This window comes from Clarias gariepinus, chromosome 2 (assembly GCF_024256425.1).
Source record: "Clarias gariepinus isolate MV-2021 ecotype Netherlands chromosome 2, CGAR_prim_01v2, whole genome shotgun sequence".
Taxonomy (NCBI): Eukaryota; Metazoa; Chordata; class Actinopteri; order Siluriformes; family Clariidae; genus Clarias; species Clarias gariepinus.
This window is the reverse complement of record NC_071101.1, coordinates 34334517-34346886: the sequence shown is the minus strand read 5'-3', so window position 1 is coordinate 34346886 and position 12370 is coordinate 34334517. Positions and strand designations below refer to the sequence as shown.

At 41.2% G+C, this 12370-nt stretch overlaps 1 protein-coding gene across 1 annotated transcript in view; it reads right to left on the bottom strand.

Annotated features, from left to right (window-relative positions):
• Positions 1–791: 791 nt before the first annotated feature.
• Positions 792–12370, bottom strand: part of chrm2a (cholinergic receptor, muscarinic 2a) — a 119580-nt gene continuing 108001 nt past the window's right edge. Inside the window, exon 3 of the mRNA XM_053483143.1 lies at positions 792–2394. Coding sequence (XP_053339118.1) covers positions 862–2382 — 1521 coding nt within the window. The 5' untranslated portion in view covers positions 2383–2394 and the 3' untranslated portion in view covers positions 792–861. The remainder of the gene's footprint in view (positions 2395–12370) is intronic.

The following is a 12370-nucleotide window of genomic DNA, read 5'->3' as shown; positions in this document are numbered from 1 at the left end:
TTGCATCTCTGGAGGCCTGAGCACTTCACACTGCCCCACACTCCCACTCTTATATGTGGATACGGCAGAGTGGTTTTCCAATAGCTCATTTAGCTTGAGGCTAGCTGAGCATCAAACACACACACACACACACACACACACACACAAAGGGAGAGGGAAAGAGAAAGCAGCCCATTGTCATTCATACATCATTTATGCAAAATTCTATATATCTACCTCACACACACACACACACACACACACACACACTAGCAAATACTATACAAGATTATATACAAATATATACACATTTTTTTTTACACTGAAGTCCAAACACTAGGTTTGAGTGTTCAGTCAGCCCTATTGTCCCTTTAATAATTATATTGTTAAAGAGTGCAGATTCAGTATTATACTTAAATCTGTTATCAGCTACTCTACTTATATCTATACACAAATAACATTATATCAAACACGGAGTTTCTGCTCCAGTGCTCTATCTCACTAACACAATGTATATTCATGCTGTTTATATTACATTTAATATATCAGTTTATACATTTTTATTTTACAAATAGTTTAGAAATTGTTTATATTTTCACTTCATGGTTGTGTTTAAATTTTATTTTATATCATAATGCTTGTTTCTGTCTGTATGCAAAGCCTAAAGATCTATTGCCCTGTCCAAGTTGTGTTATTCGGTGTGTGTAAAGTGCTACAACAGAATGTCAAGAACAGAAAAACACGATACAAAAGACAAGACTAAAAACAACGTCTGACCTAGCTGCCACCCTTCGACACTGTCCTCCAAAACCTTTTCAGACACTTAGACAGACGCACGAAAACATAAAATATACATGCTCACATGCATACTTATATTGTAGCTCATCTGGTTGAGCGGATATTTTTATACTGGCAAAGCAGTAGCTGCTTGAAGGTCTTTTTGAATGTGGCATTGCACAGAGCATAGCATGCAGGGTTGATGGTGCTGTTGATGTAGCAGAGCCAGTAGCCAATGGTCCACACCGTGTTGGGGATACAACTGTTGCAGAAAGTATTGATGAGAACCATCACATTATAGGGTGTCCATGTGGCTACAAATGCCACCAAGATTGCCATGATGGTACGTGTCACCTTCTTCTCTCTGGAAGGAGCTGCTTTCTTTTTTTTGGGGGGCTGCTTAGTCATCTTTGCAATCTTGCGGGCCACGTGGTTCTGCTTCTCAGCTGGTGGTACAATCTCCACTGTGGTGTTGGAGGGAGTATAACAGTCTCCTTTGGGTGACTTGGTGACAATTTTAATGCAGGTAAGTTTAGAGGCACCGGTCTTGGCATTGTGCCGTGGAGGCGTGTGAGTGTCATTGGCTTCGGGCTTCTGATGAACTTGGGCCCCACTACCAGAAGTAGAGTCGTTGGAGCTCTCTTTCTCCTCAACTGGGACACAATTCTCTCTGGAAGTTCCATCCACTTCTCTTGCCCCACTGGCTGTGGATGGCCCTTTGCCATTCTGCATTTTGTTGTCATTCTGGTTGGTCATTTCATCTGTGGTCTGGGTTTGATTTCGATTAGGGTCATTGGCCATTACGTTGTTGTTGTCCAGCTTGTTGGCTGCATTGCTACGGGTCTGACTGGGAGATCCAGTTCCGGCATTGGCAGCAGAAGGTTTGCGGTTGTCCTTTTTCACACGACTTTTGCTGGCTCGAGAGACTTGCCAATATAGCACCATCATTATGATGACAGGCAAGTAGAAGGCAGCAATAGCAGTGCCGAAGGTAACAGCTGCATTTGAAAAGAACTGGATATAACACTCCCCTTCTGGCACAGTGCGGCCACCCACAATGAATTGCCAAAAGAGGATAGCAGGAGCCCAGAGGATAAAGGACAGCACCCAGGCAGCAGCAATCATCATCCCTGCCATCTTAGTGGTCCTCTTTACAGGATAACTCAGCGGTTTTGTGACGCAGAAATAGCGGTCAAAACTGATAATGAGTAAGTTCATGACCGACGCATTACTGACCACATAGTCCAGGGCCAACCACAGGTCACATACTACAGGGCCAAGCGGCCAGGAACCAATGACAATATAAAGAGTATACAGGTTCATAGAGCAAAGCCCAATGATAAAGTCTGCACATGCTAAGCTGAACAAGAAGTAGTTATTGACAGTCTGTAGGCTTCTGTTGACCTTTATTGAGAGCATTACTAGTATATTCCCGACCACAGTTACCAGGCTAAGTGAGCCTGCTACTAGCATAATGAACACCACCTCCACTGTTTTATAGGGGCTCGTCTCCACACCTGGCTCCGTTTCATTTCCCTCGGAGGAATTCCCCAACGTGAAGTTTATTCCGTCCATCTGTTCCTGCCTCAGGAAGAGCTCCCTTACTGCACGAGGAGCACTGCTCATAAGCCTTCACACCTACACATGAAATAAAGAGAAAGAAAAACAGAAACTCAAAATTAACATCTCATACACTAATACAGGAGGGGAAAGCCTCTTTCAAAACTAAGCTGAACATCACAATAAAAGATTAATAGGTCAAAATTGGCTTGTTGCAGCATATTTACTTCCAATCTACAGCTGGAAAAGTTCTGGAGCAATTATCAGGAGATCTGTGTGTTTTTTCCTGGGCCAGTATATAAGCAAAAGACTGTGTTTTGTGTATAAAATGGTAGCATTAATACGAGGGTATGTCAAAAATGATCTGCACAAGAAGATTATGTAAAAGATTATGTAAAAAAATTATGTATTTGTCTTTTATAAAAGTTAATTTAAATAATTCCACATCCAGAGTGTGGATTATTTTTGGCTCTCCCTCATCAGCTTCCTGTCTTATTGGCACATCACATAAATCTCTTGCACTCAGAAAAAGACATCATGAATGGCCATGATAGGCAACCACTTGAGAGCTTGGTAAAGTAGCATCATGAAAAATGGACAGTAGAGTTCACAGCTGTTTAATAGTGAAAGTAAGAGAATTTGCATACACATTTAAGATGATAAGAACTCACAAGACTAAACAACTATGTGGCCAAAAGAAAACCACTTGTTAGTGTATCTAGTTGGAAAAATGCTTTAGCTTGATAGAGACCAATCTTTGGAATGGACTTTAAAGTAATAGAAAAAAATAACTTGATCTAATTAGTCCAGACCTTTTTCAAAGTGATGGTAGTGTTAGGCAGTGTTGGGTGTAATGTCTTATACAAAGTTAAGCTTAACACATAACGCGTTTGAGTAATTGGATTCTTTTTTTGATGTAACGAGTAATCTAACGCGTTAGGTCTGCCATTTAGGTACCCAGTTATTTAGTTATATTTTCAAAAATGTAATCTGTTATTCAGACAATTTATGTAAACCGTGAGGCAGATACCAGTCATTCCCAATCCATAAGTGTGTGTGTGAAAGTCGTCCTATGAGCCCCACCCCTGATAATCTCTGTTATCCGTGCTGTTATCCCCTTATCTCACCTATGCGGTTTGACTATGCGAGGGCCGACGCGCGGAAAGATGGAAATCTAATCACAGTGCCAAAACTTGCGGTAAATCATGATGAACCGTACTTACGACCACCGCGCGAAACCGCGTAGGTGAGATGGGGGTATTAGTAGTTAACAGGTTATGGGCCAAACTTCGCTGAGTAATGATGGTAGAATAATTATAAAGGTCTTGACTAAAACAGCATGCAGGAATCACAAAGGAGTTTTTATTTTCTGCAATGGAAAAGTACTCTAACTAGTTACTTTTATTAGAAAGAACGCTGTAATGTAACTGATTACTTTTTAAATACAGTAATTTTTTGGTCTGGGTTTGATTTCGATCAGGGTCATTGGCCATAATTACTAAATGTAATTAGTTACTCTTAAAAGTAACATCCCCCAACAGTGGTGTCAGGGTATTATACCATCATCCATAATGCCCACTGTATAATCCTCTGGAGGCAGTGTTATGATCTGGGGTTGCATCAGTTGGTCAGGTCTCAGCAATGTCATGTGGCAATAAAATAAAATCAGTTGACTACATAAATATACTGAATGACCAGGGGCAACGAGAGAATCAACAGGCCACAACATTGCTTACTGTAATTTATGATAAAGGCAGCTGAACAAAATCTTATATTGTGCAAAGGTGTTTTTTAATTTGTATTTTTGATTTGTAACAAAATAAACAAAATATTCACAGTATGGCCCATTTGGTTGATTATTTTGATTTAAAAAGTTACTCAAGCATACTAGTACATGGTACAGCTCATAAACCACCATTCTTTAAGGATTTCTGAGATAATAAGACATGAATCATCTAAAGTACTATATACTGTAGTGGATCAACTGTGTGTAGTTTTACAAAATCTGTATTTTTTGTTTGTGCAGTATGTACTTCTTGGGTAAACGTAGTAAACATAGAAACCAAGAAGCACTTATATACTTTTAATTATTATTTAAAGTAGCTCCTGAGTAAAATCTACATACAATAGCAAAAGAAGTACCCTTATACTTTCACCATAGTTTACTCTCCTATCTGAGACTATACTGTACTGTATAATCACAGAAACATTAGGAATAACTGCAGTTATGACATACTTCTGATGTACTGTCTAGGTTTGTATAGACTGCCAAGAAGTGTGTATAGTCCCCTGAATGAGACACGTCACTGATTTTGGCCGTGCGTCTTGGGTGCGGAAACATGATAAACCTATATAGTAATTCATAGGAACATGCCAGAATTTGTGTTCTAAAATAGTGTGTTGAGCTATTGAGTGTCAGATTCAGAAAAGTGTTCGAACACACTGTCTTTGCAGCAATACATGGTACTTACTCCATGTACCTACTGTACTCTCAATTTCTTAAAAATAATTTTCTGCATCTAGCTGCAAATAGTCATAGACAATTTACTCTTATCCAGTGCAAGAAATTCCTAATCACAACATTGAATATGCAGTTGTACAAACCACACAAAGCTTCAGCAATTTATGCTTTAAAAAGAATAATAGCACAATAATTCTGACTTTAGGCAGGCAGTAAGAAGGGAGAAACTTGCTCAATTACATCTGTGCCTGCAGTAAGGTTTGAATAAGAACTAAACATATTTAAATACCTGAAGTGTATACTAGTCATGTAACACACAGTAAACCTAGACTTTGTATACTAACACACTTCTGCGAACATTACATTGCAATTTCTTTTTTATCACTTGTTCCTTCCTTGTCCTCTCATCATGTCAGCATGTAGGATTCTCTCAGGGGCAGTAAGAGTTATTTAGTGCTATTGTAACAGCAGGACATGGAGCTGTGTTCCCATAGCTCATTTCATTGGAAGCCTTAACATCCATATAATAAGCTAATAAGTGCCTTAGCAATAGTCCAAGTGCCTGAACGTGCCAAGTGCCTTTCACTCACACACAAATGAAATCTTTTTTAACTAGCTCTGTTTCTAACTCCAGCTCTAAAATGATTACAATATGTCGAGGAACATATTCAAATAAGGTAGATCTATTTTGTTTGTGTATGGTTATAACCTTCTAAGATTACCTGTACTAATTCATGTATTTATCTTCGATCCCACTTATACTGTCCAGGGGGCCTGAAACCTATCCCACAAGACTTTGAGCACAAAGCGAGGTACACAATAGACGGGGAGCCAATCCATTGCAAGGCACACACATACAGTACACACACATTATGGTCAATTTGGGGAACTGTAGGAGAAAACCAGAGTACCCAAAGAAAACCTAACGAGCATGGGGAGAAATGAGGCCACACTGCTAACCACTACATCACCATATATTTATTAAGATAAGAATATGTCTAAATGTTGGCTAACGGCTTGTTTTTGCATATAAACATATATAAAGCAATGTTTTTTGTTGATTGCCAAAAACTGGATAAGATAGCATACTTTTACAAACTTTAATAAATGGCTATAAATGAAAACTGTGTTATTGTAATTCAAAGAACTTCTACATAATTTAAAGGAAAAGGTTTTTAAACATGAAAACATTATGAGCCGTTGGCATACAAGTCTTAATAATTCCATAGATACAGTGAATATAAAGTCTAACACACTGTTGTTGAAACTGCACATTTATAATGGTGCACATTACTCTGTCCAGAATTAAAAACAGCAGTTTCTTTCAGTTTTCTTTACCATCTCTTTGATTTTATCTGACTTCTGAAACCATGGTAATCACAGAGCTTACAAAGTATTGTTAAAGGTATTGATCAGGATAAGGGAACAAAAGAATTGTACCTTGAAAGTTCCAGGAAAACACTGAAGGCCATCATCAACAAGTGGAGAAAATGGGCTGCTTCAGTAACATTACCAAGAACAAAATATCCATACAAAATTGACATAATTACAAGAAGAATACTTATTAGGGAGGTTGCCAAGAGACCTTCAGCAACATCAAAGGAGGAGCAGAAATATCTGCCAAGTACCGGTCACTTCCTGCATAACAATCTCTTGTCTTTTCCCAGTGACAAGGCGAGACAAGATAAAAACAAAACACAACCTTCCAAGCACCATAACCAAGGGGCATATGCACAACGCTTTCGGAATAATTAAAAACACTATAACCTCTCAGTGCAATTCATAAAAACATTATATTTCAATGCAATTTAGAAAAACTATATAACCTTTCAGTGCAATATCACCAAAGAACACCAAACAGACAATAAAGTATGGTTGGTGAAATGTATTTAAAAAAATTAAGCGAATGAAGAATAGCTTTTACTGAGTTATAGCCTGTACTATAGTAGATTATTGTTGTCCATTTCTTCTGTTTATTTGCTAAGTCAATAGAGTGGCACAACAACTTTTGTTTCTACAGCAGTACTGCCGCAAAATACGGACGCATCCCCTTGTTTGCGTGAGTGGATAGCCAAGCAAAATGAGTTGACATTTTTTTTTTTTTTTTTTTTTTGCATTTTTGGCAATATGTAGTAAAGATATAGCACTATCGGTTCCCAAGAAAGTTAGCAAGGATGGTAGCAAGAAGAAGGGGGAGCCACAGCAGGTTAAGTGATTTTTACTGTCCATTTATTTCATGTTTTATCTTATTTACATGTCTTTTTCAAATGCTTGAATTGTTTTTAGATAAAAAAAAATATGATTATAGTATTGGAAATTGGAAATATTGATAATATTTTGAGTGGCTTAAATGGAACTGCTTTTTCATTATTTCCTATGGGAAAATGTCCTTCACAATATAAATTTAGGCTTTTAGGACTCACCTCCAAAATGAATTAAAGGCACCATTGCATTGACAATAAACTTATCATGAACTCATTTTTAATTATGTGATTAGTAATTAATAAGGATGCACTAATTGTGAAATTGTATAGCCTGATAACGACACCAATGTTTAAAATTAACTTTTGTCAATGGCCAATATAAATTTTTTTGTTTATAATGTCACAAGATTAACCTCTTTTTTATGGTAAACATCAAATGTGTGTACAGAGGAGTTGTATTCTCCTCAGTAACAGATGGTATAGGGAAAGATTGTTGTATTAACAAGTATGACATAGTGAATGTAGTGTCGGATATCGGACTTGGGTGGTTTTATTTTGTCAGGAAAAAAGGTACATGAAACTGTGTGACATGAAAATCTCTACACAGGCAGAGGTTCCTGGCTCTTCCTCACTTCCTACAGCATGCCCTGTTAGAATGTCATGGCAAAGAGAGCTGTTTTAAATGGTATAATAGTGTCACGGTACGCCAGGTCACGCCCACGTCTCAAACCAAGCCATGATCACCTGCGACTCCGTTCCACACTCCAGCCCACTGCTTTCATTTGCTGCCTTATTTACCGGCTCAGCACACCTGTTCTTCATTTCATTCATTACCTTGCTCTATATAACTCTTTCTAAAACCACCACCTCTTGCCAGATTATTGTGTGGCTTCATGCCTAATTTTCCAGCGTTCTTCTCTGCTTTGACTTTTGGATCTCGACCCACGCTCTGTTTCACGGACCTCGCTCATGTCTCACGCTTTGTATTACTGCTTTTTTGGATTTCTGGTTATCGACTCTCGCTCACGTTTCACAACCACGATTCAGGATCACGGACTGTATTTGAATTCTCAGCTTTAAACCACGCACGCTCACGGTCTCGATTATTCCCCACGGATCAGACTCGCATTCAGCGCACGCCAGCTCTTCACTCCTGCACTCTCTGCTCAAAGCTCGCGCCGCGCCTCTTTTCATTCATATAACTATCAGCGTGTAGTTCATCACAGGATAACCGGCGCTCTTTTCCATACACGCTTTGCGCTTGTATCCACCCCGCCTGCACGGACCGTGACAGTATACTCTGGCCACTTATGGATTCAGCAGATATCGCGCGCCTGGAGACGGCGCTGCATAACCAAGGTGCGCTTTTAGGCTCTTATCAGCAGGATATTCAACACATCATGACTATGTTTAGCACTGTCACGCAAACGCTGACATCTCTCACTGATCAGATTAAACAGCTGCACCTTATTCCATCTCCTGCTCCTCAAGTGCCACCGCCACCACTAGTGCCCACCACCCGCCACGCCTCCCTGCGCCGCCCACATATGATGGTGATTCACTCACCTGCCGTTCATTCCTGTCTCAATGCTCTCTTGTACTGGAATTGCAAGCTTCGTCCTCCCCCACGGAACAGTCCAAGGAAGCGTACATTATAACCCTCCTTACTGGAAGAGCAAGGGAATGGAAAACATCGCTATAGAACGCCCAGGTCCCCTGCTGCGCAAACTACGGGGCATTCACCTCTGCAATGAGGAAGGTTTTTGACCGCTCGTTTTCAGTACACCAGGCGGCAGGCCAATTACTCAAGTTAAGCCAAGGATCCCGCTCTGTACATGATTACACCATCGATTTCAGGACCCTAGCCCCCTCTTGTGGCTGGGATGATCATGGACAGGGGGCCCCAGCACTCAGCTCATTTCCAGATCAACGACCATTGTTCTCCGTAACTCTGACCTTCGATATACAGTCCCACGTCCTGAACGGCCTTGTAGACTCCGGGGCAGATCAAAACCTGATAGCTGCCTCCACGTTCACTAACCTCAAGATTCCTTCTGTTCCACTTAGTCGACCCTTCCATGTCCAGGCACTAGATGGCAGCAGACTTCCTTGGGCCACACACCGCTCAGCCCCACTCATACTTCAATTCTCAGGGAACCCCCATGCACCAGTCGTCCTTGGCCTCCCATGGTTAAAGCAACATAACCCCCTCATTGACTGGACAAGGAGAAATGTCTTTGAATGGAGCCCTACATGTTTGTCTTCCTGTCTTCGTTCTGCATTTCCAAAAAGTGAATTAACCACGTCTCAAGAAGAAATCTCCAGCTTGTCCAAGGTCCCTGCTGAATATCATGATCTGAAACAGGGCCCAGTTTCTTGATAACGCACACTATTCGCGAGCTAAGAAGACTCTTAAGGTATATCTTACGTAAAGTGACAACTTTTCTAAGTGTATTTCTCGAAATGTCCCTTACGAGTCTTTGATAGGAATCGATTTTTGACTCCTTTTGCATGACAGCGTTAAGAAAGACGCGACTTTCTATGCAAATTAAACATGGCAATAAATTCTTTTAATAACGTTTATTTCGACATGGGTTAACTTATCAATAGCATCTTTGCGGAACGTCGGACAGGCACTCGAGGCGGCTCACGGTGCCTAATACCCCTATCTCACCTACAGTATGACTCACAGTGAGATGCGATAATAGGCCCCGTGAACTGCTGCGATTGCCCGCCGACATTTCGCAAAGTTCTGCAAGGTCTGCAAGCTTCTGCGAGGACCGGCAAAAAATTAAGGTTTAATTTTTCACATCGAAAAATGGAAACGTAATCACAGCGCAAAAACTCGCTTTGAATCATGATAAACCCTACTTACGGACACTGCGCGAAACTGGGTAGGTGATATAGGGGTATAACACCGCGTCTCACAACGAGTCAAACCGCATAGATGAGATCTGTATTACGCATTACAATCACTCAGAATAAATGGATGCAGGGTTTGAAACTCCCAAGTTTATTTTCTTATTTAACTAAATAAAATTTCATAAAATAAAACGTGTCAAAAGAAAAGCCCATCTAGTTATGACAGTGCACGATAATGGCTAATGATCAATGGAACATATTTTAAACAAAAAGCAGCGAGCAGCTGGACATCGGGACGTAGATCGTAAGTACGAAGTGTTTGCCTGGCAAGTGCACGTCTGAGCAGGTCAAGAAGCTCCATAATCTGTAATATACATGAACCACACGGCTCCGCGGTCGGCGCCATCTTCAGTTTAGCACAACAACACGCTGTATCACTGCCAAATTGTTTGCCACCTGTTTAATATTAAAAGTGATCGCCAATTATTATTCATTAGTGACATTATGAAATAGGGTAATTAAAAATCACTCTATTAGTTCTGATATCAAATAAAATAAAATTCTTAAATAGGCTTACAGTATATTCCATAATTAATACGACTTTGATAACGTGCCATAATGTGCTTCCATACGCCGCTGATTTATAAAGACTGCTGCTCAGTAGCGGCGACTAGTGTCTTGAGCTGAAACTACGCTCAGAATGAGTTAAGGTTGGTCCAGACCAACCTTACGAGCGTGTGACTTACCTAAGAATGTTTCGGGAAATGCGCCATAACGTTAAGAGAGAACTTAAGGTACAACTTAAGAACTACTTAGCGATAAGAAGCTTTTGAGAAACCGGGCACAGGTCTTTAGTAAATTACGTGCCATCTCGCTCCCTCCCCACCGCCCCTAAGATTACGCCATTGACCTACTCCCTGGCACCTCGACGCCTCTATGCTCTATCACGCCCTGAAAGAGAGGCAATGGAACTCTACAGATCTGAATCCCTAGCCGCAGGCATCATTCGGCCCTCCTCCTCCCCAGCTGGTGCCAGATTTTTCATAGAGAAAAAAGACAAGTCCCTTCGCCCCTGTATAGATTACAGAGGACTCAACGAAATCACGGTCAAGAATCGATACCCGCTGCCCTTGATGTCCACATCCTTTGAGCTACTGCAAGATGCCCGCCTCTTCACGAAACTGGACCTCAGGAACGCTTACCATTTAGTCCGGATCAGGAAAGGCGACGAGTGGAAGACAGCCTTTATCACCCCCCTGGCCATTATGAGTATCTGGTAGTTTCTTTTGACCTAAACAATGCCATAGCAGTTTTTCAAACTCTGATCAACGATGTTCTTCAAGACTCCCTAAACATCTTTGTTTTCGCCTACCTTGATGACATCCTAATATTCTCCCATTTAGTAAAGGAACACAGAGCACATGTACGTCAAGTCCTGCAACGCCTGCTGGAGAACAAACTGTATGTCAAAGCCGAAAAGTGTGAATTTCACCAAGAATCCACATCATTCTTAGGCTACCTCATCTCTACATCAGACATTCAGATGGACCCAACTTAAGTAAAAGCGGTTACTGACTGGCCACCACCATCATCTAGATGAGAACTCCAATGCTTTCTGGGCTTCGCCAACTTTTACAGGCGCTTCATTAGAAGTCATAGCATGGTGGCAACTCCGCTTACATCACTCACCTCCACAAAGACTCCCTTCCGGTGGAGCACTGCAGCTGAGAAAGCATTTATTGATCTCAAGCATCGTTTCACCACAGCCTCGACTCACGTCCCCAGAGCGCAACTACGACATCAGGGACCGTGAACTTCTTGCAGTCAAACTCGCCCTCGAGGAGTGGAGACACTGGCTGGAGGGAGCTGACCTCCCATTCCTCGTATGGACAGACCACAGAAACCTTGAGTATTTCAAGTCAGCCAAAAGGCTCAACTCACGCCAGGCACGCTGGTCCTATTTTCCTCTAGATTTAATTTCACATTGTCCTATATGGAAGTAAATTTTATTTGATTATATTTGATTTTATGTAACTTTACTTCCTTTTAAGGAATAAATGGTAGCCCATATGAAAGTATTCAGAAATGTGTGTGCGAAGCTGCACGTATAGGCCTGAGATTCTGCTTGCATAAACAGTCTGATATATACATTGAGGCCCCTAGACTGGGGAAGCTTGAAGAACCCCAGATGTTTAGGATGACATCGTTGCATGTAGAATGAATTCTTTTGTCCTGGTTGACTATATAAGTGGGGAGCCGACGGGACAGTGTTGCGATTCTGCAGTCTCCCCCGGCCGTTATTGCATGATAAAAGGTCGTGATCTTCTAAAACCAAAGCCTGGGTCTTCAATCAATTTCCACGACATCTATCGCCCAGGTTTTAAGAACGCTAAACCCGACGCTCTCTCACAGTTCCCCACTCCTCACGACACGCCCACCCTGGACACCATCCTACCAGCTCAATGCCTCGTGGCCACCACCCATTTGGAAGTGGAGAACCAGGTCTTGCAGTCCCTCGAACAGGAGC